The following is a 26,824-nucleotide window of genomic DNA, read 5'->3' on the forward strand; positions in this document are numbered from 1 at the left end:
AGGCAATGGGGGTCAAGTGACTTGCCCAGGGTCACACAGCTGGGAAGTGTCTGAGGCCGGATTTGAACCTAGGACCTCCCGTCTCTAGGCCTGGCTCTCAATCCACTGAGCTACCCAGCTGCCCCTGTTGTTTTTTTTTTAAAGAGCAGAAATAGCAGAGATGAGACCAGCCTGCATTAATGAAGGGAGTTTCCCTACCTCATTAAAACATAGGCCTAATACCATTAATACCATACCACCTTAGTGCATCAGATCCAGGTTTTTTAAAATAGTAACCATTTGGATACTATTTGAAAACTAAATAACCAATATTTATTTTGTTTCTTTTTTAGGAAAATATTTAAAATTTGAAGATGAAATCCCTTCCTTGCAGACCCAAGTGGATAAACTGAGAACTCTCGGTGTGAATAAAATTATTGCCTTGGGCCACTCAGGTTTTGAAATGGATAAGCTCATTGCTCAAAAGGTGAAAGGAGTAGATGTTGTAGTAGGAGGACACACAAACACCTTTCTCTATACAGGTAATTATTTTGAGATGATTATATTGGCAAGACCATAAAATAACTTTAGTCAGCTTTATTTCATTTGCTAGTTTTTATTTCTATTATTGAATGGCCAGATGTACTATATGCATAATTCTCTCCCAAATGGAAGTTACTAAACTGCTTCCATGATGTGGCCACAAGAGGCAAGCCTTCCTAAAGCCACATCTGTGTTTTCTGATCATTATCACAAAACTTCTTAGAAGAGTGTCTCATTAGAATGTGCCCTTTTTTTATCTTTCTTTTTTGCTTGTTTTTGCATTCCTCCTTTTTCCCTTTCCCAGTGTAAGGATTAAAATTGGGGTTTTTGACTCAGTAAGAGAGTTATAAAGTAATATTGTGGTTGCCGATTTTAAAATACCATAGCTTTTAATTATAAAGAAGTAGAAAGAGTGAAAGTGGGAAATGTAGATAAAGAGACAGATTCTTAACAAGCCTACCAGCCCTAAGAGCTTCTCCTATGAAGTGAAATCCGCTTCAGCCCTCAGGCAGGAGGCTTCCTCAGATCTTGATCTCCATGTAGAGCCTTCAGCCAGAAGTCCACCAGTGCAGCCTCCTCTACAGCCTGAGCCACTCACCCAACAAGCCAATGCAGGATCCAGGAAAGATTCTCCTCCAAAGCCAAGGCAGGAATCTCAGCTGCTCTCTCCAAATGCTAGAAAAGGAATGGTCTCCCAAACCATGTTGGGCTCTTTTTATACCCCTTTTTCCACATCATTTCCTGTCTCTCCCCCTCTTCACAGAAACTAATTGCAGTCTTTCAATTTGCCTAGTACTGCCCAAAGCAGGGGAGGGGGGAGGTCAATGCTTGTGGCCTTTTGGAGTGTGAACTAGTAAGTGACTTGTGAGCTCCCTTACCTAATGGTTAAGTGGGGTACTTTAAGTTCTTGATTTGATTAGCTAAAAATAGACAAGGGGAGAGTTAATCCTGTCTCCACAGAAGAGAACCATTCCCTACAAGAATTTTAAAAGAGGTGGGAAAACAGTTCAACAAAAATTAACCAACAAATCTAAAAAGTCTGACATCCTATGTAGTGTCCCTCACCCCTACAAAGAGGTTGGTAGAGGTGCCTTCTCAGGTATCTTCTTTGGAGTTAAGTTTATTTATAGTTTCACAGTCTTCAGTTTTAAATGTCTTATTGTGTTGTTTAACCACTTACATTGTTGTCATTGTGTGTGTGTGACACACACACACATGCATATGATTTTATGTGAGTGTGTATGTGTATATAGGTATATTTTTCCCTCTGGTTCTGCTTACTTCATTTTGCATCAGTTCATATAAGTCTTCTCATTCTTCTCCTCCTTCATTGGTACCATCTTTTTTAATAGTGATATTACTATATCTGAAGTTATTGGTCTTGGTAAGAATAGATGAAGGATTCTTGTAGTCAGTTTCTACTACTGGGAATATAGATCTAGAATCTCCAAAGGGAGCTTAAAAGTTATGTAATCCAAACACTGATCCACTAAGGACAGGAATACTTTTTACAATACTCACTGAATAGATGGTCATCTAGACTACTAGAATACTCAGAGTGATGTGAAACTGACTCTATCAAAAAGCAGTCCAATTCTTTTGTTGGAAAGCTATTAGAAAATTGCTTGAGAAATTTGTTCATGAAGACAAAATATGCCTCCTCATAGCCCCATAAACTTTCCCTGTTTATTTTGACCCCAACTGTTTCTCCCATATAGACTATTGCTTTACATGAAGCCAAAAGTCAGGGTGGGGACCTGACTGAGACTCATTAACAGTAGCCAGTCAAAAGGTCAGATTTGCTGTAGCTCATTCCCAATACCAACTGCCTAGCATTCCATGGGAAAATAAACCTAGTTTACTAGGCATTTGTGGGTTTTTTTGTATGTATAAACAGCTCCCAAACCATAAACCTTAATTTTTTTTATTTTACACACACACACACACATATATATATACACACATAATATTGTATTGTGACCTACAGAAAGTAAGCCCTAGGTAAATATTTGTTGAGTTGAATTGGTTCCTCTATTAAAATCTTCCTCTGATCCTTTTTTATAGTATGTGAACTACAATATGAGGAAGCTACTATTAAAATGAAAAGATTTTGAATACAGGCCCACGGATAGCCTACATGACTCTTGCTCTAATACCAGCCTAGCTAAGTTCAGAGAGGTCCATCACCAGGTTGGCCACAAAAAGATGAAATTTCCATCCACAGCAACTCTTGAAGGTCATCTACTCAGGAGCAGAGAGGTTCAAATCTGCCTTGGTGAAAGGAAAATCCCACATTGCTAGAATTGTGGATCCCCAAAGTACATACTTTATGTATTGGTGTATTGAAGTACGGTCTTATTAATTCTTTCTTTTCCCCATCCTTCCCAAAAATATTTATCTTTTCACAAATATAGTCTATAAATTTCTTTTAGTTACCTGAACTCTATCAGATAGAATGAGAAATTCTACAGGTCAGATTTTTGTATGGCTTATTCCCATCACTCACCATGCCAAGAGAAAAATAGACCTAGCTCACAGTGCTTCAAATCATTCTCTTTAATTTTTATTGATATCTCTTGGTTTTGTATCACTTTCATTTCTGAATATGTCCTATATTTCCTCTATCTAGAGAATTCTTGTTATAATGTCAGATAACAGAAAGAAAGGCAGTTTAGAAAAATTAACCAAGCCTAAAGACATGTGCATTATTCTGCACCCATGACCTTCTACCTGTGCAAATAAGGAAAAGAGGCATATTTTATTTTTAAAGCACTATTGATATTTCTTATTTTTAATGTCACTTCATATTTCACTTTACAAATAAATCTTTCCCATACCCAGCAAACATCTCTCATAATACTGAACAAAAAAGAAAGAAAATAGGAGAGGGGACATTTCATCAAAACTAAATGACACATCAGCTAAACTCAACAACAATGCACAACATTCCATTCCCATAGTCTCCCATCTCTGTAAAGAAGGAAAAGAGGTGCATTTTCTTATCTCTTTATCAGATCCAACTCATGACATTATAACTATTGTGTTTATTATATAGTTCAATTTTATTTCTGCTATTGTTTTATTTATATCAATGTAATAATCATTGCATATGTTGTGTTCTTTGTTCTACTTATCTCACTCTGCATCAGTTCATGTGATTCTTCCAATGCTTCTCTGAATTTATAGTGATTATTTCTTAAGGCTCACTGTTATTCCACTACTTTTCCTGTACCACAATTTATTTCCTTTTTCTCAGTTGATAATCCCTTTTTTTAAGTTGTGAGTTCCAAATTCTCTCCATCCTTTTCCCCTCTCTCCCCTCAAGAAGGTGAGCAATCTGGTAAAGATTTTACAAGTACAATCACATAAAACATTTTTCTATATTAGTCATTTTGTGGAGATCTCAAAAAAAAGTAAAAAGAAAGTGAAATATATTATGTTTCAGTCTGCATTGAGACTTCATTAGTTCTCTTAGAGGGCAGATGACATTTTTCATCATGAGTCTTTGGGATTATCTTGGATTACTGTGTTGCTGAGAATAACCAGGTCATTCACAGTTGTTCATCAAAAATATAGCTGTCCCTATGTACAATGTTCTTCTGGTTCTATTCATTTTGCATTGCATCCATTCATGTAAGCCTTTCTAAATTTTTCTGAAATCATCTTGCTTTTCATTTCTTATAGCAGAAATAGTATTTCATCATAATCATATGGCACAACTATTTGGATAGTTGATAGAGAATCCCTCAATTTCTAATTCTTTACTACTACAAAAAGCGGTGCAACAAATTTTTTTTCAATTAGGCCCTTTTCCTTTTTAAAAAATCTCTTTGAGATACAGATTTGGCAATGGTATTGATGAATCAAAGGGTATGCACAGTTTTAGAGTCCTTCAAACATAGTTCCAAATTGTTCTCCAGAATGGTTGGATCAGATCACAACTCCACCAACAGTGTTCCAATTTTCCCACATCTCCTCCAACATTTATCATTTTCCTTTTCTGTCATATTAGCCAAATGAAGTGGTACCTCAGAGTTATCTTAATTTGCATGTCTTTAATAAAGTGATTTCGACTGTAGATGGCTTTGTTTTCTTCATCTGAAAACATTCTATTCATAGTTTTTGACTATTTATCACTCCAATATCTTTTAACAGCCTCCTTCAAAGGTAGGTTTTAAGGTCCCACAGGCTTAGCAGAAAAGGTCTTCAGCTAAGACTAAGGAGACCATGAATTTCCATTCAAAGGAAATTCAGTCCATTTATTCAAATATCACAGGGGCCATTCTTATGGAGCCTTATTCTCATATCCCCTTATTTTGTTTTTTTTCCTATCTGAAATGTTGGTCTCTTAAACATGATGACTGTTATCCAAGATTGATTGACTATTAGGCAAGCAACCATTGTACTGTCATGGATTATTATACCCCTAAGAAAATAAAAAGATTTAGTATCTGTCCCCTCAATTTTATTTTCTAGCATTCTTTCTATCTTCTCATTCCTCTTGCTTTTTTGTTCAGTCATTTTTCACTTGTGTCCAACTCTTCATGACCCCATTTGACATTTCCTTAGCAGAGATACTGGAGTGGTTTGCCATTTCCTTCTCCAGCTCATTTTATAGATGAGGAAACTGAGGCAAATATGTTAAGTGACTTGCCCAGAGTCTCACAGTTAGTAAGGTCTAGGACCATATTTTAATTCTTTTTGCTAAACCAAGAAAATTACACAGAATAGGGTGTGACTTTTGCTTAGTAGCTGTATCTAGTTACATATTTAGTACAAAGAATTATGAATAACAGACTCACATATAGAAATGGGTCAAGGAAAAGCCACTTATTCTATTTTTAGTCATTTACCCAACATATTATCAGAAGATAAAACTTGTTCTAGTAAAAGCCTCATTGATTGGCGTACCCATTAATTATTCACACTCCAGAGTTCAGATATTTATCATCTAAAATGATAACTTAGTAATGAAATTATTATGTAATTAAGTTATAAGTTGGTTGAACCAACTGAGAAATGGATTGGGAGGGGAGGGTGAATGAGACAGAGAGGGAGTAATTACTTCATTTAATTCTAATGCAGAACCAGAAAAATAACCCCATTTCCATAATCCCATCATTGAAATGAACAGTATTCCTATTTTTACCTTTCCAATCCTCAGACTCTTCAGCCCTCTGGATCTTTTTCTCCCTCCCTGTCCCAAATATTGTACAAATTCAAGATGATTTTGTTTCCATCTGCTGTGTGTTTGTGCAAATAACCTGGGCAACTTATCAGTATTTTCCCCTTAGGGAAGAACTTGGTTTATGGTATTGTAGCATAATCCCATGTGCATGTTAGAAGCTACAGCTACAGGAAAAAGGAAGGGAACAGATAATTCCTTTGAAGAAGTTAAGTCCAAGAGGCAAACAGGTCCATGTGATTACCAAAAAAAAAAAAAATGGCACTGAACAAGTTGGATCCTGCTGTAGTTACCCAAGAGGATTCCTTTTTTGGTATTCCACTTGATAGGTTCCTAAAAAGCAATCTTGCCTTGATTTCTTCCCCACCCCCCTTTCCAGATGGTAACGGAATTTCAGTGTTTACAGTTGAACCTCTCACTTTTATCATTTATTCATCCAACCTCTGTAAAGCTCTAGCACTTAACATCGGGGTATCTACTTGGAAGACAAATAATAAGAGTTTACATTTCTATAAGCACGTTAAGATTTGCAAATCCCTTTCCATTATAATAACTCACTTTTATATGGGATTTTACAATTTGCAAAGAGCTTTGCATGTATTATTTCATTTGAACCCAATAACAACCTGTAACTTAGCTGCTTTTATTGTCTCCATTTTACGCGTTAGGGAATGTCCTTCCCTAGGAATTTCCTATACCATTGAAGTCCTACTTCCCATCCCTAATCCTCTTATCCTACATATAAAGAAACTGAGGCTCAGAGGCCCACTTGGCTAATACTAATTCCAAATCCAGTATTTGATCCCCTCAACAATGCAGCCTGCAAAAGGAGTTTTAGATCCTAGAATAGTTCCGAGCTCATTTTAGAAAAATGTGGCTAAAAACAAAGGAATTTGGAGCAGCAAAGGAGCTCAGTGGATTGAGAGCCAGGCCTGGAGTTGTTCAAATCTGGCCTCAGGCACTTCCTAGCGGTGTGACCCTGAACAAGTCACTTAAGCCCAGTTGCTTCACCCTTATTATCCTGTCTTGGAATTCTAGGACAAAAAGTAAGAATTTTCTTAAAAAGAAAAGGAATTTGAAAAGACCTTCCCCATAAGACTAATGGTGATATCATTGCAGAGCAAAAGATAAATTGCATGATGTTCAGAAAACCAACACTAAGAATTAAATCCCTTTTCTGGGCATTTGCTGAAGCTGCCACTGATTTCTCAAAAGACCTCTGACAACTTTCCTTAAGGGTGAATTTTGTGAGCCCTGACCTAGAATAAAAGTGGGATTGTTTGTGTGCCTGGTAAAATAACAGACCGAGCCTAAGAGGCCCACTTCTAGAAATACCAGATATCCTGTTTTCATTTTCTCCCTTTGACTATATAGAGAGCTAAGGAGATTTTCTCCCCTGGTGCAATTTTGAATGTTTCCATGTGTTCTGGAAGGACAAAACATTCCTGAGTTATATCCTATTACACATGATTAAAAAGTTTATTGAATCAATCTATTCAAGAACAATCAATTTTATTCTAGACTAGATAAAACAGATGTGTGAAATTTTCAAACGTTCTCCTTGACTTGGAAGTGTAATTACAAACTGCAGAGTCAGAGGTCCTGGATTCAAATCCTAGTTCTAATGCTTTCAACCCCAGGCAAGTCCCTTAATTTCCCTGGCCCTCAATGTCTTCATCAGTCAAATGAAATGGGTAGACAAAGTGGCCCCAGAAGTCTCTGAAAACTCTGGATATATGATCCTATATAAATAAATTTAATGAGAGCAGGATCCTTTACTTAGGGGTAAATGATTAGATTTATTTATCGTCTGTCTTAGAGAGATAAGAGTTAGGCAGTAGGGTTTAGGGACCTGTCCAGTGTCATATGGCTAGGAAGTGACTAAGGTCAGATTTGAACCCAGGACCTCCTGTCTCCAGGCCTGGCTCTCTATCCACTGAGCCTCCTAGCAGCCTCCAAATGATTAGTTTTAATAACAGAATTATAAGCAGGTTCCTAACTAATGAATTAGTTATTATTCATCACTATGGCCAACGTTAACCAGGATGACTTAATATATGACAGATGACTTTGTCTTTTTCTCTTTATTGTGCTGGAAACATAAGAAAACATCTTAACATATAACATGAAATATTTTACATGTAATTTAGAATAATTTTTCTCAGTCATCTCTCAGGTTATTCTTACCCTGAGGTTTGGCAAAAGGGACAGATATTGCTTGCAGAGTGTATTGGGGGAAATACTTGATTTTTAGTCCAATTGCCTCTGAGTAAAATGGAAGGTTAATGGGATTTTTGTTTAATCTATTTTGCTTCCTTTACAAGTGTTTACAGGTTACTGATTTATAAAATGGGATGTTTGCTTAATCTAGTTTACTTTCTTTACAAGTTTCCAAATTTTATAGGCTTTATGAACCCCAAAGAGCAATTTAAATGTGTTATTCATATCACAATTCTTAAAAAAAAAAAAAGACCTTTATCTTCCATCTTAGAATCAACACTATGTACTGATTCCAAAGAATGGTTAAGAACTAGACAATTGGGGGTGGGGGGTGGGAGGGGGGAGGGAGGTAATTCGCCCAGGGTCATACAACTAAGCAGTGTCTGAGGTCCAATTTGAACCCATAACCTTCCAATCTCTAGTCCTGCCTTGTCTCCTGAGCCACCACCTAGCTGCCCCACTTAGTACAAGTTTAGTCATTGGTCTGTCTTAGCTCTCTGTCCCTCACCTTAGCCCATCTAAATATGGAATGCTTCCTTGCTAAGGGGATGACTAGTTCAGCCATTTAAACTCTCAAAGACCATCTATTGAGTAATTACTATTGAGTAAGGCTCATAATCTCTGGGGGAGAGACTACCCACATGGATCAAATCCCAGATATTGGCTGTTGTTGTAGTTGAGTCATTACAATCAGGTCCTACTCTTTGCAACCCCTTTCAGAGTTTTCTGGGCAAAGATACTGGAACAATTTGCCATTTCCTTCTCAGCTCGTTTCTACAGATAAGGAAACTGAGGCAGACAGGGTTAAGTGATTTATCCAGGGTCAGCAAGGAAGTTTCTGAGGTCAGATTTGAACTCAGGAAGAACCTTCCTGAATTCCAAGCCCAGTGTTCTATCTAGCTGCCCCTAATATTCTTAGAACAAAAGCTTCTCTCCAAGGGTCATTCATTCATTCATTCTACAATGATTTATTCAGCACCTACCAAGTGCAGAATACTCTGTCAGTTGCTGGGGGAGATTTTAAAAATTTATGGGCCAATGAGAGATAAGGTTCAAGTAGGGATAGTTATAATGCCCAGGCTTAGATTATAAATACATCACAGAGCTGCACAACAAAGTTCTGTGTTCTATCTGAGGGTAATGGTCTGTGCCCTCAGGAGAGGCTTAATGGAACAGGTAGCATCTCAGTTGGACTTGAAAGGTGGGGCAGGAGTTTAATAAATTTGGAGGAGAAGGTACCGGGACAAATGCACCCTGGCAAGAGAAGGCAGGGCTTCTTTGAAGGACAGAGAGTTGACCAGTTTGGCTGGAAGATAAAGTACCCAAGGAATTCAAGTCTAGTAGATAGCACCAGATTATGGAGCACTTTGAATGTGCCAGGCAGGGAGCTTGAACTTTCCTCAGCAGGCAGCAAGGAGCTTCTAAAAAGTTCTGAACAGAGGAGGGACGTGACCAGATCTCTAAATGAGAATGATTATTTCAAGTTGCTCCTCCATTTTCCTTGCAGTTCCTGAAATCTAAAATCTCTGTCTGTTCACTGAATGTGCTAACCCAGTTTACTTTGTCTTATTATGATGGCAGTCCAACTTTCTCAGCATGGCTAATAACAACCAGGGAATCTGGGACTTGGATTCAGATTCTGCTTTCCACTCTTGCTAGCTGTGTGACCATATGGTTCGTGATGGTGGGAGCATACACACTGATGATGACTCTGTGGTACTTTCCAACAAGTGGCAATTGCTTTGTTCTGAGTCTGTTCACAAGCTTATCAACTAGATTAAATTTGATTGCAAACCTTACTCCAGTTTCACAGCACTCCTCATCAAGGTGACTGTTCTAGAAAAACGTGTCTTCAGCTCCAATTTTGGTCTCCTGGATTTTAGTTTGTCCATAAGTATGTATATATTCCATGCACCAATGTAAGTTACAAGAAGTGCCTCTCCCACCAGTCACTACTCAGAAAATTGAATTCATGACATATCCATGAGGACCAAAAACCTCTGCACCTTAGAATGTCTCTGGTGACCTGTGTTCAGAGAAAGAAATCCAAAGAAGAAGAGGAAGCCAAGGACTTGAGGTCTCAGGCATGCCTTTAAAAACATATCACACAGATACTTCCTAGCTGTGTGACCCTGGGCAAGTCACTTAACTGCAGTGGCCTAGCCCTTACCTCTCTTCTGCCTTGGAATTAGTATTTAGTATTAATTCTAAGGCATAAGGTATCAGTTTGGGGTTTTTTTCCTTGTTTTAGAAAATTTTTCCATGGTTACATGATTCATGTTCTTTCTCTCCCCTCCACCCTCTACCCCTCCGGTAGCTGACGCGCATTTCCACTGGGTTTTACATGTGTCATAGGTAACAGTTTTTTTTTAAATAAACAAAATACAGCAAGCACAAATATTTTCCATACTTATTTGGTCAATCTAGTTTCCCATGGCTCTCCCTCTCCCTCTCCCCAACCCTTTCCACAGAGAACCTTGCCTCCTATTTTACAGAAAAATGTGAGGCTTTTCACCATGAGCTCCCTCTTCTTCATTTCTTATTACTCTATCCCATATCCTTCACCCCTGTATCACATAATGAAGTGAACTTACTTCTTGGCAAGAGTAACCCTATTTAATCAATCCCTTTCTATCTCATCTACTCCAACAGATTGCCCCCTCTGTCATCCCTACTCAGTCACTTATTTTCATTCTCTCCTCTCTCTCCCTCTCCCTGTCTTTCTCCCTTTCCCCCTCTCCCTCCCTCCCTCCTTCCTTATCTCTTCTCCCTTCAATCTCTCTCTCTCTCTTCCCTTCTCCCCTTCTCTACTGCCTACAAACAGGTCCATATCTCCTCCATCCCCCCCAAAAACCCTCATTTGATCCTTCCATCTCTTCTAACTAGCATCCTTTATCTCTTCTGCCCTTTGTGGCCTAATTTTTTGAAAAGGCTGTCTACAATAGATGTCTCCACTTTGTCTCCTTTCACTGTCTTCTTGACACCTTACAATCTAGCTTCCTATCTTATCATAACACTGAAATTACTCTCTCTGGAGTTACCAGAGATCATTTAGTTGCCAAATCCAGTGACCTTTTCTGAGTCTTCATTCTCCTCAGCCTTTCTGCAGTCTTTGATACTATTGATCAGCCCCTTTTCCTTGATCCTTTCTTCTCTCTAGGTTTTCAGGATACTACTCTCTCCTGGTTCTCCTCCTGTCTATCTGTTCTCTCCTCAGTCTCCTTTGCTGGATTCTCATCCAGATCACACCCTCTAAATATAGGTGTCCCTCAGGATCCTTTCCTGTGCCTTCTTTTCTTCTCCCTCTGTACTAATTCACTTGGGGATCTCATTAATTCCCATGGATTTAATTGCTATCTTTATGCTGATGATCTCAAAGCTAACTCTCCTGCCCCAACCTCTCTGCTGACTCCAATCTTAAATCTCCAAATGCTGGAACTGGATGTCCAGTAGATGTCTTAAAATCAGTGCCTAAAATGGAATTCATCATCTTTCTCCCTAAATCCTCCCTCCCTTCTACTTTGCCTATTCTTTTTTTTTTCTTTTTTCAATAAACCCTTACCTTCAGTCTTGGAGTCAATACACTGTATTGACTCCAAGGCAGAAGAGTGGTAAGGGCTAGGCAATGGGGTTAAGTGACTTGCCCAGGGCCTTTTAAGGACATCAACCACTCAGTCCCTGAAGTTAACAACTTCAGTGTCACAATCAATTCCTCACTATCTCTCACCCCCCAGATCCAGTCTTTTGCCAGTTTCACCTTTGTAACATCTGAATATACCACTTCTCTCCTCATACACTACCACCAGACTAATCATCACCCCATACCTGTATTATTATAATATTCTATGGATGGGTCTGTCTGCATTGCCTATCCCCACTCCAATCCATCCTCCATTAAGCACCCAAAGCAATTTTCCTGAAGTGAAGTTCCAACCAGGTCACCCTCCTACTCAATAAACTCCCATGGCTCCCTGTTGCCTCCAGGATCAAATACAAAATGCTCTATTTGGCCTTCAAAGTCCTTCATAATTTAGACCCCTTCTGTCTTTCCATTCTTCTTATACCTTACTTCCCAACATGGACTCTTTGACTCAATGATACTGGCTTCCTGGCTGTTCCATGAACAAGACACTCCATCTCTCAACTTCCAGGCATTTTCTCTGACTGATCCTCATCCCTCTAATTCTCCCCCTCTTCATCTCCATGTAGTGTCTTCCCTGGCTTCATTTAAGTCCCAGTTAAAACCCCATCTTATACAGCAAAGTCTTCCCCAACTCCTCTTAATTCTAGAGCCTTTCCTCTTTATCCATATAGAGCTTGCTTTTACATATTTGTTTGCTTCTTGTCTCCTCCATTAGGTTGTAAGCTCCTTGAAGGCATAAACTATCTTTTACCCCATTTTGTATCCCCAGCACTTTGCCTAGTAGATAGAAGGAACCAAATAAATGTTTGTTGACAAGCTATTTGACTTAAGCCCTAATACCTCTTCTAGAAGCAGCTAGGTAGTAGTAGGGAAGTTAGGGGCAACTTGGTGGCATGGTGGATAAATCACTGGGCTTGGAACAGGAAGACTCATCTTCATGAGTTCAAATCCAGCCCCAGACATTACTAGCTGTGTGATCCTAAGCAAGTCACTTAACACTGTTTTTGCCTTAATTCCTCATCTGTAAAATGGGCTGGATATGGCAAACCATTCTAGTATCTTTGCCAAGGAAACCCCAAAATTGCATCACAAAGAGTTGGACACGACTGAAACAAGTCAGCAGCAACAAAGCCACTTCACCTAGTACACGAGGTCCTGATGTGTTAAAAACTAAATGTTCCAGCCTAACAATTCTGTTGATTATGATGGATCACTGAAGGAATGCTAGCACATATGTTCCATGTTGTGGCTATTTGTCCTTAGAATTTCATCTTCAAATGTTATTTTAATGGTCCTCTGGCGTGTTTAGATCTCACGCTAATTCTTCTCAGGCTCATTTTCTTCTTACTTCACTTAGCTGTTTCATGAAGCAATGCTGCTCATAAACTTTTATCATCTTTCATAAAGTTTTAGAAATAAACTTCTATTCCAAACAAATAGTGCATTAGGCTGCTTCATCTTTCCACTTGGCAAGGATCGTAGATCTAAGAGTTGGAAGGGATTTCAAGGCCATTTAGTTCAATGTCTTCATTTTACAGAAGAGAAAACTGAGGTCCGAGAAGGTTGTCACCTGTCCAAGATCAATCATATAGTAAGCATTAAAGGTAGAATTTTAATTCAAGCCAATTACAGCCAAGGTTGGTTGTTTTTTTTTTTTTCATTATACTGAACTTCATTTATTTCACTGGCTGAAATCATTTCTGGGCTCCTTTGGCAGCTAGGCAAAACAGTAGTTAGAGTATTTGACCTAGACTCAGGAAGAGCTGAGTTCAAACCCTGCCTTAGGTACTTATTAGTTATGTGATCCTGGACAAGTTACCTAACCTCTGTTTTTTCTTAATTGAATTTCTTCAACTTTAAAAATGGAGAACACAATAGCAACTACCTCCTAGGGTTGTTGTCAAGTAAGATATTTGTAAAATGTCAGCACAATGACTAGCACATAGTAGGTACTTAATAAATCCTTATTTTTTTTCTTCCTCGTTTTGGTTCTTGTTTTGTGTCAGTTAAGCTTCTTTAAGACAACGGTATTAAGAGGAAGCTAGGCAGTTCAGTGGATAGAGTAAAAGGCCTGGAGTCAGGAGGCCCAGGGTTCAAATCTGACTTCAGATACTTCCTAGCTATTTGACCCTGGGCAAGTTACTTAACCCCAGTGGCCAAGCCCTTATTGCTCTTCTGCCTTGGAACCTATACTTGTATTAATTCTAAGACAGAAAGTAAGGGTTTTTTAATATATATATTCAACAGAATTAGAAGAAATAGAAGATAAGGATTATTGTTTTAAAAATGCACCTCCACCCTTTCATTGCAGAGGTAGAGGACAATGGGTATGGAATATTGTATTTGGGGTCATATATGATTAATGTCTTAGTCAGTCTCTCCAAACTTTTTCTCCTTTTTAAATTTTGTTATAACTCCCTAGGTAAGGGGAGAGATATGTGAGGAAATGAATGTGATTCAAGAATAAAAGAGAACAATAAAAAATTCTTAAAATGAACATTGTGTCTTTATGTTCCTAAAATCTGTAATTCATTTCAATTTTTTGTGATGTTCAATATTAACCTAATATAACGCTTTTTGACTTATTTTTTTAAACACTTACCTTCCATCTTGGAGTCAATACTGTGTATTGACTCCAAGGCAGAAGAGTGGTAAGGGTAGGCAATGGGGGTCAAGTAACTTGCCCAGGGTCACACGGCTGGGAAGTGTCTGAGGCCAGATTTGAACCTCCCATCTCTAGGCCTGGCTCTCAATCCACTGAGCTACCCAGCTGTCCCCTTGACTTATTTTTTTAAACCCTCATGCATCTTAGAATCAACACTGGTATTGGTTCTAAGGCAGAAGGGCGATAAGGTCCAGGCAATGGAGGTTATGTGACTTGCCCAGAGTCACACAGCTAGGAAATGTCTCCAGTCCTCGTTCTTTATTCACTGAGCCACCTAGCTGGTCCCAAAGCTTTTGATAAAATGTCTTAAACCATTCTTGTAGAGGAGATACTAGATATCACACAGACCTACAATTCACCAATAGTTTCTTCAAGAAGAGTAAAAAAGTAGGAACACATATGGGAGGTCCTGGCTTGAAATCTGACCTCAGATACTTCTTAGTTGAGTGATCCTGGCAAGTCCCCCATTGCCTAGCCCTTACTGCTCTTCTGCCTTGGAATCAATATATAGTATAGTAGATAAGGGTTAAAAAATAACTTGTAGGGATTAGGCTGGTAATATAAATGAAATAAGTTTGAAACAAGTTAGCTCAACACTTCTGACAAATTCTGTTGTTGTTGTATTTATATTATTCAAATATTTAGTTTGACCAGTGAAGGAATTTCACCCAGACACGTCTCCCCACCCATCCCACCACATACTTGATTGGCCAGTGCCTTTCACAAAATGATTCATTTGACTTATCAGCATTGGCCCAGCATGCCTAGCTGGCCCAACAAACCCATTGATTGACATATTTCATGCCATCCTGATGGCAAGAAATATGTCAATCAATGGGTTAAGACCAACATTTGAAAAAAACCAATCAGGTGCTACCATAGCTCTAAAAGAACTCAAAGAACTTAGCTCCATGATGGCCCAGTGAAAACTCTGCCAGCAGCCAATGATCCATGTCATAGCTGGCCTGGAGTTCCAATCCATCTAACTTTGACTACTTTCAGAGACAAGCAGATGGGACTCAGGGTAGGGTGACTATACAGAAATACCATCTGAGAGACTGGAAGTGGACGCGTTCGCTCTACAATGCCATGAGCAGAATCCACATGTGAATGGTATAGACAGCCGACCAGTATGTGAGTGTCATACACTCTTAAGTCCCTAATGATTGCTTTGGGGATTCAAAAGAGAAGGCCATTCAGTACTTTCAGTATCAGAAACCTAAGTAAGATTCAGCAAAACAAAACAGCCTTTGGCTTCATTTCTTAATCTTGAAATATCTATTCCAACAGAGGATAGTTCCAGAGCTAGAAGAGATCTCAGGCTATTCAGTCCACTCCTTGATACTTCCACCTCTATTTTTCAGATGAGGAAATTAGAACCCATTATAACCCGTGAGATTATAATTGTAATTTACAATTTGAATACATAATCTTTTTGGGGGGCTACCATATCAGTATTATATTCTTAGACCTTTTTTCCCCCAAAACCCTTACCAAGACAGGTTCCAAGACAGAGAAGAGCTTTAAGGGCTAGGCAATAGGGATTAAGTGACTTGCTCCCTGGTTCTCAATCCACTGAGCCACCCAGCTGCCCCCGTTAGACTTTTTTCAAATATATTGTCCAATTATACTATTCTATATTTGTGAAATTTATTTTTTAAACACAAGCGTAAGACTTTCCATTTGTCCCTATTGAAATTCATCTTATTAGAGTCAACTCATGGTACTAGCCTGTCAAAATTATTTTGGATCCTGATTATGTTATCCAAAGTGCCCATTTTGTCATCTGTAAATTTGATAATTCTGCCATTTATACCTTTATCCTCATAAATAGTGATGATAAAAGTGATGAACAGAACATTGCCAAATACATTTCCTACAGGGGACTCCGTTGGTTTGAAACCTTGATGTTGAATGACTAAAAACTCAGCTTTGAATCTAGCCATTCACCTTATCTCAAATCTATCAAACTATTATCATCTAGTCCACATTTATCCTTTTTTTCCAAAGAGGGAAAATGGGCATTGTAAGAAAAGACATTAAGTGTATTCACAAGGAATCTACCAACTTGGATTTTTTGAAATTACTTCTAGAAGATGAGATTATAGAGGATAATTATAAGAGCATGGCATAGTGCTGTGAAAACAGTCAGGAATCCTATGACTTGATATGAACAGAGTGTCTGGATAGGAAAGCTAAGCAAAGAACCACACACACACAAAAAAAAGAGGTGATTTTTTTAAACCTACATTAGGGGAAAGAGGAGGATAAAATAAAGGATTAGGAATGCCAGATGGAACAGATGGGATGGTAAAAACTAACAGCAGACAAAAAGAAGAGTTGTTCAATTTTTATTTTACTTCTGTTTTTTGTGCCAGGGAAAATAACCATGATGCTGAAAGTTATAGATCAAAGATGGCTCATGGAGTTGATATCCATGTTAAGTAAGGAACCTAGTTGCCTTTAATGAATTCAAGTCAGCTGGCCCAGAAAACTACATTCTTTAGTTCCTTAAAGAACTGGCAGGTGTGATTGCCAAGCTACTGTCAAAGAGATATGAAAGAGAGTGAGAAAGAGAGAGGAGCTGTGACAGTGTCTTCCACATGTTCTGACTTTCAAAAAACAAAAAAGAACAGTTGGCAAACTTTAGGCCAGTGGGTTTGACTTTGATTCCTAAGAAAATGCTAGAATGGATCATTGAAGAGATTAGTGAACCTCTATTAAAGAAAGTAGGGTTTACCAAGAACCTTGCATGACTTCATCAAGAACAGGTTAGGTCAGGCTAACCCTACTTACTTTACTGATAAAATTACTGAACTAATAAATTTGGAGAATGCTGTAGATCTAGTTCACCTGGACTTTATTAAAGTACTTGATAAAATGCCACTTACTATTCTTGTGGTTCAACCTAAAAGCATAATATTAGCATCATCTTTTAATGCTACTTCTACTGATTATTGACAAAAAGGAGGGATGAATCATTTAATTTTGGCAATATGGTATTAACATTACTTGTTGCATTTTTACCAAAGTTTTCATGCCTCTTCCATTTTGACCATGTTTCATCATATATTGCTCTTTAGACTGTGCTTTCAGCATCACTTTCTGTAATTCATCTCATGTTTCAATTTTTCATACTTTTCATTTCTAAATGAGAATACTAACACACTGTTGGTGGAACTATGAACTGATCCAACCATTTTGGAGAGTAATCTGCAATTATATCCAAAGGGTTATAAAACTGTGTATAACTTTTGACACAACAATGCCACTATTGGGTTTGTGCCACATGGTGATTGGGGGAAATGGAAAAGAACCTATATGTTCTTAAATATTTATAGCAACTCTTTGTAGTGGCAAAGAAACTGAGGGGTTCCCATTGGTTGAGGAATGGCTAAACAAGTTATGGCTTATGAATATGATGGAATACTATTGCAGAATAAGAAATGAAAAGCAGATTAATTTTTTTAAATATAGAAAAACCTGCACGAAATAATAAAGAGTGAAATGAGTAGAACCAAAAGAACATTATGCACAGCAACAAAAATATTGTTTGAAGAATCCTTATATATGTCCAACTCAAGAAAGAACTGATAAATAGAAATGGGCAAGACATAGTTTTATATGTGCATAGATCTTTTTTGTCAAATGATGCCTTTTCTAGTGCAGTAAGGGATGGGTGAAAATACCTGGGAATTTTTTAATGTAACTAATTATTTTAAATTTTCTTAAAAGGTAAGTATTCTGTTACATTGATATATCCTCATTTGTTCAGCCATATCCCAATTGTTGAGGACATACTTTTAGATTTGTTATTTTAAGTAATGTTATGAACATTTCTGTGCATATAAAGAGTCAATAGACTCTTGAGATAGTATCCCACTAGTAGGATGCTTAGGTTAAAGGATTTGACAATGTAATAATTTTGCTTTAATAAGTCCACATTGTTGAAAAAATTAATAGTTTGTTCCATTAGCATTCAAATCAACTTTCCTGTCTCCTTCCCAGAGTCATTGCAACAAAACGTTTTTCCATCTTTCCTAGCTAAATGAGTATGAAATGATGTTTAAATTTTCAATTGTATGTTTATTATAGATTATGAATAATCTTGTGGTTTCTATTAATACTCTGTTTCCTCTTTTGAAAATTTATTTTTCCTGATAACTTACGTAATGGAGAATGTCTCGTTCCTATACTCATTTCAATTCCCAACAGATTTTTGGATGTCAGAATTTTGGGGGTGATAAAAGTTAATATGAAGAGTTTCCCCTAATTTGCATCTTCTGATTTTAGCTACATTGGTTTTTATTTGTGTATAAGCTTTTTTTTTTAATGTTTTATCATTACTTTATTTAAATAACAAATTTCCACCTAAGCTTTCCAAAATTATATGATTCATGTTATCTCCCTCTCTTCTTCCCTCCCATCTCCAGAGTTAACTAGCAATTCAATCTGCATTTGTAAAAGCTTTAAATTTGCATGTAGTCAATATTTATTTATCTGATCTGTCAGCTTTTAAACTGTATAGTCAATATTGCTTATTTAATATTTGGAGATGGCCTCTGTCCTTCGTTAGGCTATGAATTTCCCCCGGCAGTGGGAGTAATCATGTAAGCCTCCTTTCCCCATGTAGACTAGTGTTTTTTTTTTAAAAAGCTGTTAAAACTGTCTTTGAAACTGCATTAGCTCAGGGAACTAAAGGCCCAAGCTACTGACGTCACATCCTTGTTTTACTGAGTACAAAATCACCATGGAGAGCTCCTGTTGAGCTCCAAGCCACAGCTTAGTGGGCGGACCCCCACCTGCATCCCAGAAGCCGTGAAGTTCAATCTCCTTATGGTGCCCTCAATGCATGTTCTTGTTGAATACCTTTTTCCTGCTATGGCTAAAGTAAATCATCTTCGAATTAACTACTACTATCTCTTTTTACTCCATAAACTACCAGGGGACAGTACTGAGTCAGGCCCAACCCAGAACACTTGAAGCCCAAACTAGGAAAGATAGAGCCTTCCTTTTTCCTCTAAAACTTTGAAAGTGCAGATTTTTAGATTTATACCAACACTCCATGTGCAATTGATATGATTTAAAGTATAAGCTGTTGATCTAAACCTATTTTTTTGTCAAATTACATTCCAGTTTTCCCAAACATTCTTGTTGAATTAGGAATCCTGACTCTGGTAGTTTGTGTCCTTGGGCTTATTAAATACTAGGTTGCTTTTCACATTTGTCACTAGGTATTAACAGTACAATCCACTGAGCTGTTTTTTTCTGGGTTGTTTGTTTTTTTTTTAATCCAAATTATTTTGATGATTACTTCTTTGTAGTTTTTCTATTTTTTTATCCAGATAATTTATCCAGATAAATTATCCAGATAATTACTACTTTGGGGTCTAGTAACACCAAACCTCCCTCTTTTTGCTCATTAAATCCCTATCTATTTTTAACCCTTTATTCAAAGGTTGTTATTATATTGTCTAATTTAATACATTTTCTCTCTAATAATAATAATAATAATAGCAATAATAAAAACAATAGCTGGCATTTATATAGCACCTTCTATTTGCCAGGCACTGTGCTAAGCCCTTTACAATGCTATTTAGCACTAAAATTATAGAGGAATTGACGATAGTAGCATCATTTTTTTTCTATACTGGCACATCCCAACCATAAACACTAACTCTTTCTTGAATTATTCGAGTATTTTATTCCTATAAAAATTGTTTTGTAGTTGTGTGTATCTAGGTTGTTTATTTTAATTAATTCTCAGGTTTCTAATGCATTGTCTTGTTATCTTTTTGTTGTTTTTGTTATCTTAAATGGAATTTTACTTCAGATCTCTTTCTAGATTTTGTTAATGAGATGCAGAAAACTGATGTTTATCTGAATTTATTTTACATCATGCTACTTAACTAAACGGCACATTGTCTGTAAAGAGAGATGTTTTGGTTCTTATTTGCCTATCTTTAATTCTTTAATTTTTAATTGTATTATTTCTAGAGAAAATATTCATAACATTTTATAAAGTAAAAGAAGAGACTGAGGGCCTCCTTGGTCTTCTTGAGAAAGCTTAGTGTTTCTCTGCTTTGCTACCAGTTCTTTTATTTAAATAAACAGTTTGTTTAGCTCATCTGTAGTAAGGGTTCTTTTATTTCTGATTTTTAGGGTTTTTAATATAAATGAGTGCTGTATTTTGTTGATGACTTTCTGTGTCTATTGATTTAATCATAGGTCATTGTTGTTAACATGATTATGTTAGCAGCTTAACTAATATTGAATAATCCTTGCATTCCTGATATAAATCCTCTGTATCCCTCCCTCTTTCCCTCTCCTTCCCTTCATACACACATGTTTTAAATGTTTCTAATATGCAAAAAATAAGTTTTGTTTTCTTCTTAATCTACTCTTCTACCTGCTCCATTTTATAAGCAAGTTCATCCCATTCACATCCCATAATTATAATTGCTAATTTTCCCCCTTCTATCATATACTGTTATAACTTTTTTCTTTTAAAAGGAAAAGAACGAAATCCATAGCAAGCATTTGCAGCTTATATTGCTTAACTTTAGACCCCATCTCTTCCCCTTTGCCTATTTCCTTTCTAGCCCAGATCCAGACTAATAATAAGTCTTGCCCCATCCCTTTTCCCTTAGTAATCAGCCCTGGGTAGTTGTAGTTTTATTTTTCTTGAATCCTCCCTTCCTTGACACCACCTACTAATCAAGTTCTTCTATTGCTTCCTTTCTGTCCTAGCCCTGGTCTTTGTCATTTTGTCAAACCTCTAGGACTCTAATCTTGCTCTCTTTTAAATTTCCTTTTTCCCAGACCAGTTAAAAGTGAAATATATGAGATCTCCGTTTCTCCCCATCCTCACTTTTTTGTTTAAATGATCTTCTTCTAGGATGTCCCAATTGCAAGAAATAAATTTCTTTCTCCTCCTTTTTCTCTTTCTCGCCTTCCCCTGCTTGATGTATTTCTTTTTTTGTTGTTGTTACTTTTTGTTTTTTGATCACTCAAGCCCAGAGCTTGTTGTCCTTTGTTTTATTACTGATCCTAGAAAGAGTGATATTTTCAAAGAATTAAAGTTTTTTTTCTCTGCCTTTCAGAATATAAAGCATTGGAATATTCCTTAGCCTTTTTCAGATGAACGTGCTTGTTTATAGTTCTCAAGTTTCTTTAATTGGATGCTGCCTTTATTTCAGACACCATCCTGGCTTTCTCACTAGAATATTTAGAAGTCATTGACCCTGTTAAAAACTACACTTTTCCCTCTATATATTATGCTTAACTTTATAGGATTGTCAGTAATGGTACAAGCCATTTTCCTTTGCTTTTTAATAAATCTTATTTTAATCTTTCCTTACCTTTCTCCTTCCTAATATATCTTGTTCCTACATGATTCCAGTGGTAGTTTCACAATATGTGATATGTCTCATTTTAGTAGCTTGAAAATATTTTATCTTTCACTGAGGATCTCAGAAACTTGTTAATCATATTTCTGGATAAATTAAAACTGGGGAATGCCTCTATAATGGTATAACTTGGATTCCCTTAATTTGCACTTTACTTCCCTGATTCTAAATCATCAAAGTAATTCTCTTTTATGATTTCTCAAAAGATGATTTAATTATTTTCATTTACTTTTCATTTTTAAATTTATATATTCAAACATGTCTATAATATATTTTTCTAAATGTAATTTATTGTATTATCAACTGTGTTAAATCTTATAATTTAAACATATTAAATTTAATTTATTATATTAATATATTATGTAAATATTTTTATTTTTAAATTATATATTATAATTATTGTATATTATATAACATGCATTATATGTGTAATTATATAAATTCTATATAATATATTAAATATAATGATTATATAAATATATTTAACATAAATTTAATTTTATTTAATCATTTGTTTAATCATTTTTTCTGACAAACCAGTGATTCTTAGATGGTCTTTCCAAGCTTTGTTTTCGAGATCATTTCTTTTTATTGTAAAATATCTTGTACGTGTCCAATTTTTCTCTTTTTAAAAATTTATATTTCTGTTTCCATTATCCCTCAATACATGACTGACTCAACATCTTTTCTGCATATCTATATGTTTATTATTGCTTTTTATATTCAAGTTATCACTGGTAATATATTACAAGCCTACTGATTACTTTTTTGAATGATTTGCAATTTTTCCCTGGTATTTTGTGATTTGTAGCCATTGTAGTTCTGTCCAAGATGTGTTCTATGATTCATACTGTTAGTGGAAGGTGAGCAATATTAAAAATAAGTGATTTAGTGGAAAGGTAGTTGAATATCATTAAAAGTGCTATTCAGTCTTCCAAATGCAAGCCAACCTAGTCTTTTCCTCCTATGCAATCTAGGCCTGACTCATTGTCCATATTCAGTATTGATGGAGCATATAAGTACTGATGGCCTAAGTCAGTAGGTTATCCCTCCAGTGGCATATCATAATCATCCCTGTATAATGGAAAGGGGGCTGGGATTTGGAATCAGAGAACCTAAGTTCAAAACCTGACCCTGATGCTGTGTGATGAGGTAAGTCATCTCATCTCAGTGGGCCTTAGGGCTTTTTATCCGTTCAAAAAGGGAGTTGGACTAGATAGTCTCTTTGGTCATCTAAATCTGTGATACTCTGAACCTCCATTACAAAAAAATTGGGATGTCCATTGCTTTGTTAAGGTTTTCCATCTCCTTTTTACCATTTTTTCAAGCTTTTCATTAAGAATTCTCATTTTCATTCTTATGTCTTCTTTTAGCTATTTTCTTACGTTTTCTTTTCAAACTGAAGATTCTTGTGGACATTACAATCATTTTCTAGGGTTCCATTTGCATTTATTGCTGACTTATTTTCTTCTAAAGTCTCTTCCTCAATTCTATTTCTTCACTATAGCAGGAGGGGTTTTTTCCCTTGTTCATTTCCTTTTCTTCTCTCTTGTTTTTCCCCTCAGGGATGCTTACTTATCAGAATTCCTTTCATTTCCTTTCCTTTCCTTTCCTCCTTTCCTTCCTTCCTTCCTCCCATCCTTCCTTTCTTCCTTCCATCCTTTCATCTATCTATTCATCTCTCTCTCTCTCTCTCTCTATCTATCTATCTATGTGTCTGTCTCTAACTAGGGAAGCAAGACAGATAGATAGGTAGATTTCTCTATCTTACTTACCTAGTTCATTTCTAGTTGTTTCAAGTTTATGAGGATTAATCATTATCAGATTTTTTTCCCTTCATTCTCTGAAGCAAACGTTGCTAAATGAGCTATATTTAGCTTCATGGTAGTCATTTTGCTTCCACTTATGCTGAGCATTTTGAGGAGAAATGGCAGAACATTCTGTAAAGTTATGTTTCTTGTTGCCTTTGTTATGAAATCAATGAGCTATCCCTTTTAGTGGCATTTTTAAAAATATCTTCTGGTTTTATAGACAGATGTGTCCATATGGATTTGGTTCTGTTCCTCTAGTTCTGCATTAGCTGATGACACAGATCATATATCATACCACTAGTTTGATGTTCATTGATATTCTAAGAACACAGATCCTCAGCCTCCTCTGAATTTTTCTATGCTACTTTGTTTGACCCTGTTCAATGGATGAAATCAAAGCAGGTCACCAAAGCAGCATTGAGGGTTCTTTTGTTCATCACAACTGGCCAACCTTCTGTTTGATAAGTCTTTCCCTACTTAGCCATATTGGTCAGCATTAAAAAACCTATGATTTAGTGGTAAGGTGAGTGATAATTAAGTACCATTAAACATGCTATACAGTTTTCCAAATATAATCCATCCTGTTCAAATTAGGCATTCACCTTCTAGTGCTAAGACTGTCCCCTAAATCTTTTATAAGTTGATAGAACCTGCCAGAATCTGCAATCCCCTTGTATACCTTATATACCTTGAGACTGCCAAATCAACTCCATGCCACAATGAAGCATCAGAATAGAACTCCTATGGAATCGTAAATATAATTAAAAATATGTTTACAACTGTGTAATATCTGGAGTAAAGCATTTTGTGGCTCAGCTAGGTGGTTCAGTGGATTGAGAGCCAGTCCTAGAGACAGAAAGGTCCTGGATTCAAATGTGGCTTCAGATACTTTCTAGCTGTGTGACCCTGGGCAAGTCACTTTATCCCCATTGTCTAACCCTTACTGTTCTTCTGCCTTAGAACCAACACACAATATGGATTCTAAGATGGAAGGTAAGGGTTTTTAAAAAAGAATAAAACACTTGTTTTAAAAAAATAAAAATGAAAGACACAATATGGAAATTCCCCACAGCTTCAAGTGTCTCTAATTCCATGACATCCTATCTTCAAAGAAAATTGTTATACATGTGATAGAATTTGCAACAGTGTAGGATGGGAAATAAAGTATTTTTCTAACATGACTAAATATTTGGAAATTGCTCTTGGCTTTCTGTACCTCTTACTACATGAAGCTACAATTTCAAGGAAATTTGTTATGCACATGATGGGAGTATTAAGTGGGAATTTTCCAAGTTCATAAGACTGAAACCACTAGACTCCTTAATTTTTATTCTTTAAAAATAAGGATACACATTTAGACATCTGTTAAATGATACCAGGCTCTCATATTCCAGTAAACAGGCATAAGGAATCTTGGCTAGATATAAACCTCAGCTTAATTATAAGTGTCAAGAGACTATTCCATTTGTATATAAAATTGCTAAAGTACATTGTGGCTTTCAAAGTTTCTAGTTACAATATCTTAAAAGGCCAAAAGAAAGATGAGGATTATGACTCTATGAAAGTGACCATTATCTTCCCTGCTTTACTTTCCCTTTCTCTAGACATCCACTAAGCTATGTAAGACATCACATCATGGAGGAACTTTCACTTTATTTGCTGCCCATCTGCCTCCCTTTGGAAAATGACTCTCTCGGGCTGTTCTTTCAAGAAAGCCACAGCTATGCTTCACTTAATTGCCTCTTCTATAGACCCTTTGTCAATTCCTTTGCCTTAGCTTTTCCTCCCCCTTCCTAATACTTCTAGTTCTGGAACCACAAACTATGATTAAATCAATTCCTCTGTTGTCCCTGGATGAGATATATCAATCTATTCACCAGTGGCCTCACTCACTCTCTCAAGAATATGCAGAACCAAAGTGGCTGTCCCTTTCCAACACTCTTCTATGTTGTCCCTTTTCTTTTAGAATGTAAGCTCCTAAGAGGAAAGGACTGCCTTGACTCTAGTATTTGCATCCCAGGAACTTAACACAGTGTTTGGCATATTTGTTCAGTCGGTTCAGATGTGTTCCCACTCTTTCCATTTGGAGTTTTCTTGCCAAAGATATGAACAGTCTGTTTCTTTCCTTTCCCAACGGAAACTGAGGCAAACAGGGTTAAGTGAGTTGACCTTAGTCCCATAGCTAGTAAGTGTCTGAGGTCAGATTTGTTTTATTTTATTTTATTTTTTAATTTTGAATATTTTCCCATAGTTACATGTTTCATGTTCTTTCCCTCTCCCCAAAACTCCCTGCCCCCCCTTAGCCAATGCACAATTCCACTGGGTTTTTATATGTATCATTGATTAAGACCTAATTCCATATTATTGATAGTTGGACTAGAGTTATCATTTAGTGTCTTCATCCCCAATAATATCCACATCAGCCCATGTGTTCAAGCAATTGTTTTTCTTCTGTGTTTCTCCTCCCACAGCTCTTCCTCTGAATGTGGCTAGTTTTCTTTCTCATAAGTCCCTCAGACTTGTTCTGGATTCTTGCATTGCTGCTAGGAGAGAAGTCCATTATGTTCTATTGTACCAGTGTTATTAGTCTCTGTGTACAATGTTCTCCTGGTTCTGCTCCTTTCACTCTGCATCAATTCCTGGAGGTCAATGAACTGAAATCCTCCAGTTCATTATTCCTTTTAGAACAATAGTATTCCATCACCAACAGATACCACAATTTGTTCAGCCATTCCCCAATCGAAGGACATTCCCTCATTTTCCATTTTTTTGCCACCACGAAGAGCATGGCTAGAAATATTTTTGTATGAGTCTTTTTCCTTATTATCTCTTTGGGGTATAAACCAAGCAGTGCTATGGCTGGATCAAAAGGCAGATAGTCTTTTAAAGCTCTTTGGACATAGTTCCAAATTGCCATCCAGAATGAATGGATCAATTCACAATACCACCAGCAATGCATTAATGTCCCAATTTTGCCGCATCCCCTCCAACATTCATTACTCTCCCCTGCTGTCATTTTAGACAATTTGCTAGGTGTGAGGTGGTATCTCAGAGTTGTTTTGATTTGCATTTCTCTAATTATTAGAGATTTAGGACACTTTCTCATGTGCTTATTGATAGTTTTGATTTCTTTATCTGAAAATTGCCTACTCATGTCTCTTGCCCATTTATCAATTGGGGAATGGCTTGATTTTTTTGTACAATTAATTTAGCTTATGAGGTCAGATTTGAACTCAGAATGATGAGTCTTCCTGACTTTAAGACCCTTTCTCTAGTCACTGCACCAGTTAGCTATCCTGTTTGGCAGAATGTATTCATTCCTCTGTAAAAATAAACTACATCACTACTTCCTTTCCAAGGCAAAAAATT

At 36.7% G+C, this 26,824-nt stretch overlaps 1 protein-coding gene across 1 annotated transcript in view; it reads left to right on the forward strand.

Moving 5' to 3' along the window:
• Positions 1 to 26,824, forward strand: part of NT5E (5'-nucleotidase ecto) — a 92,844-nt gene that overhangs the window by 47,505 nt on the left and 18,515 nt on the right. Inside the window, exon 3 of the mRNA XM_044675381.1 lies at positions 333 to 521. Within this exon, the coding sequence (XP_044531316.1) occupies positions 333 to 521 (189 nt within the window). The remainder of the gene's footprint in view (positions 1 to 332; positions 522 to 26,824) is intronic.

This window comes from Gracilinanus agilis, chromosome 4 (genome assembly GCF_016433145.1).
Source record: "Gracilinanus agilis isolate LMUSP501 chromosome 4, AgileGrace, whole genome shotgun sequence".
In the NCBI taxonomy this organism is placed as follows: Eukaryota; Metazoa; Chordata; class Mammalia; order Didelphimorphia; family Didelphidae; genus Gracilinanus; species Gracilinanus agilis.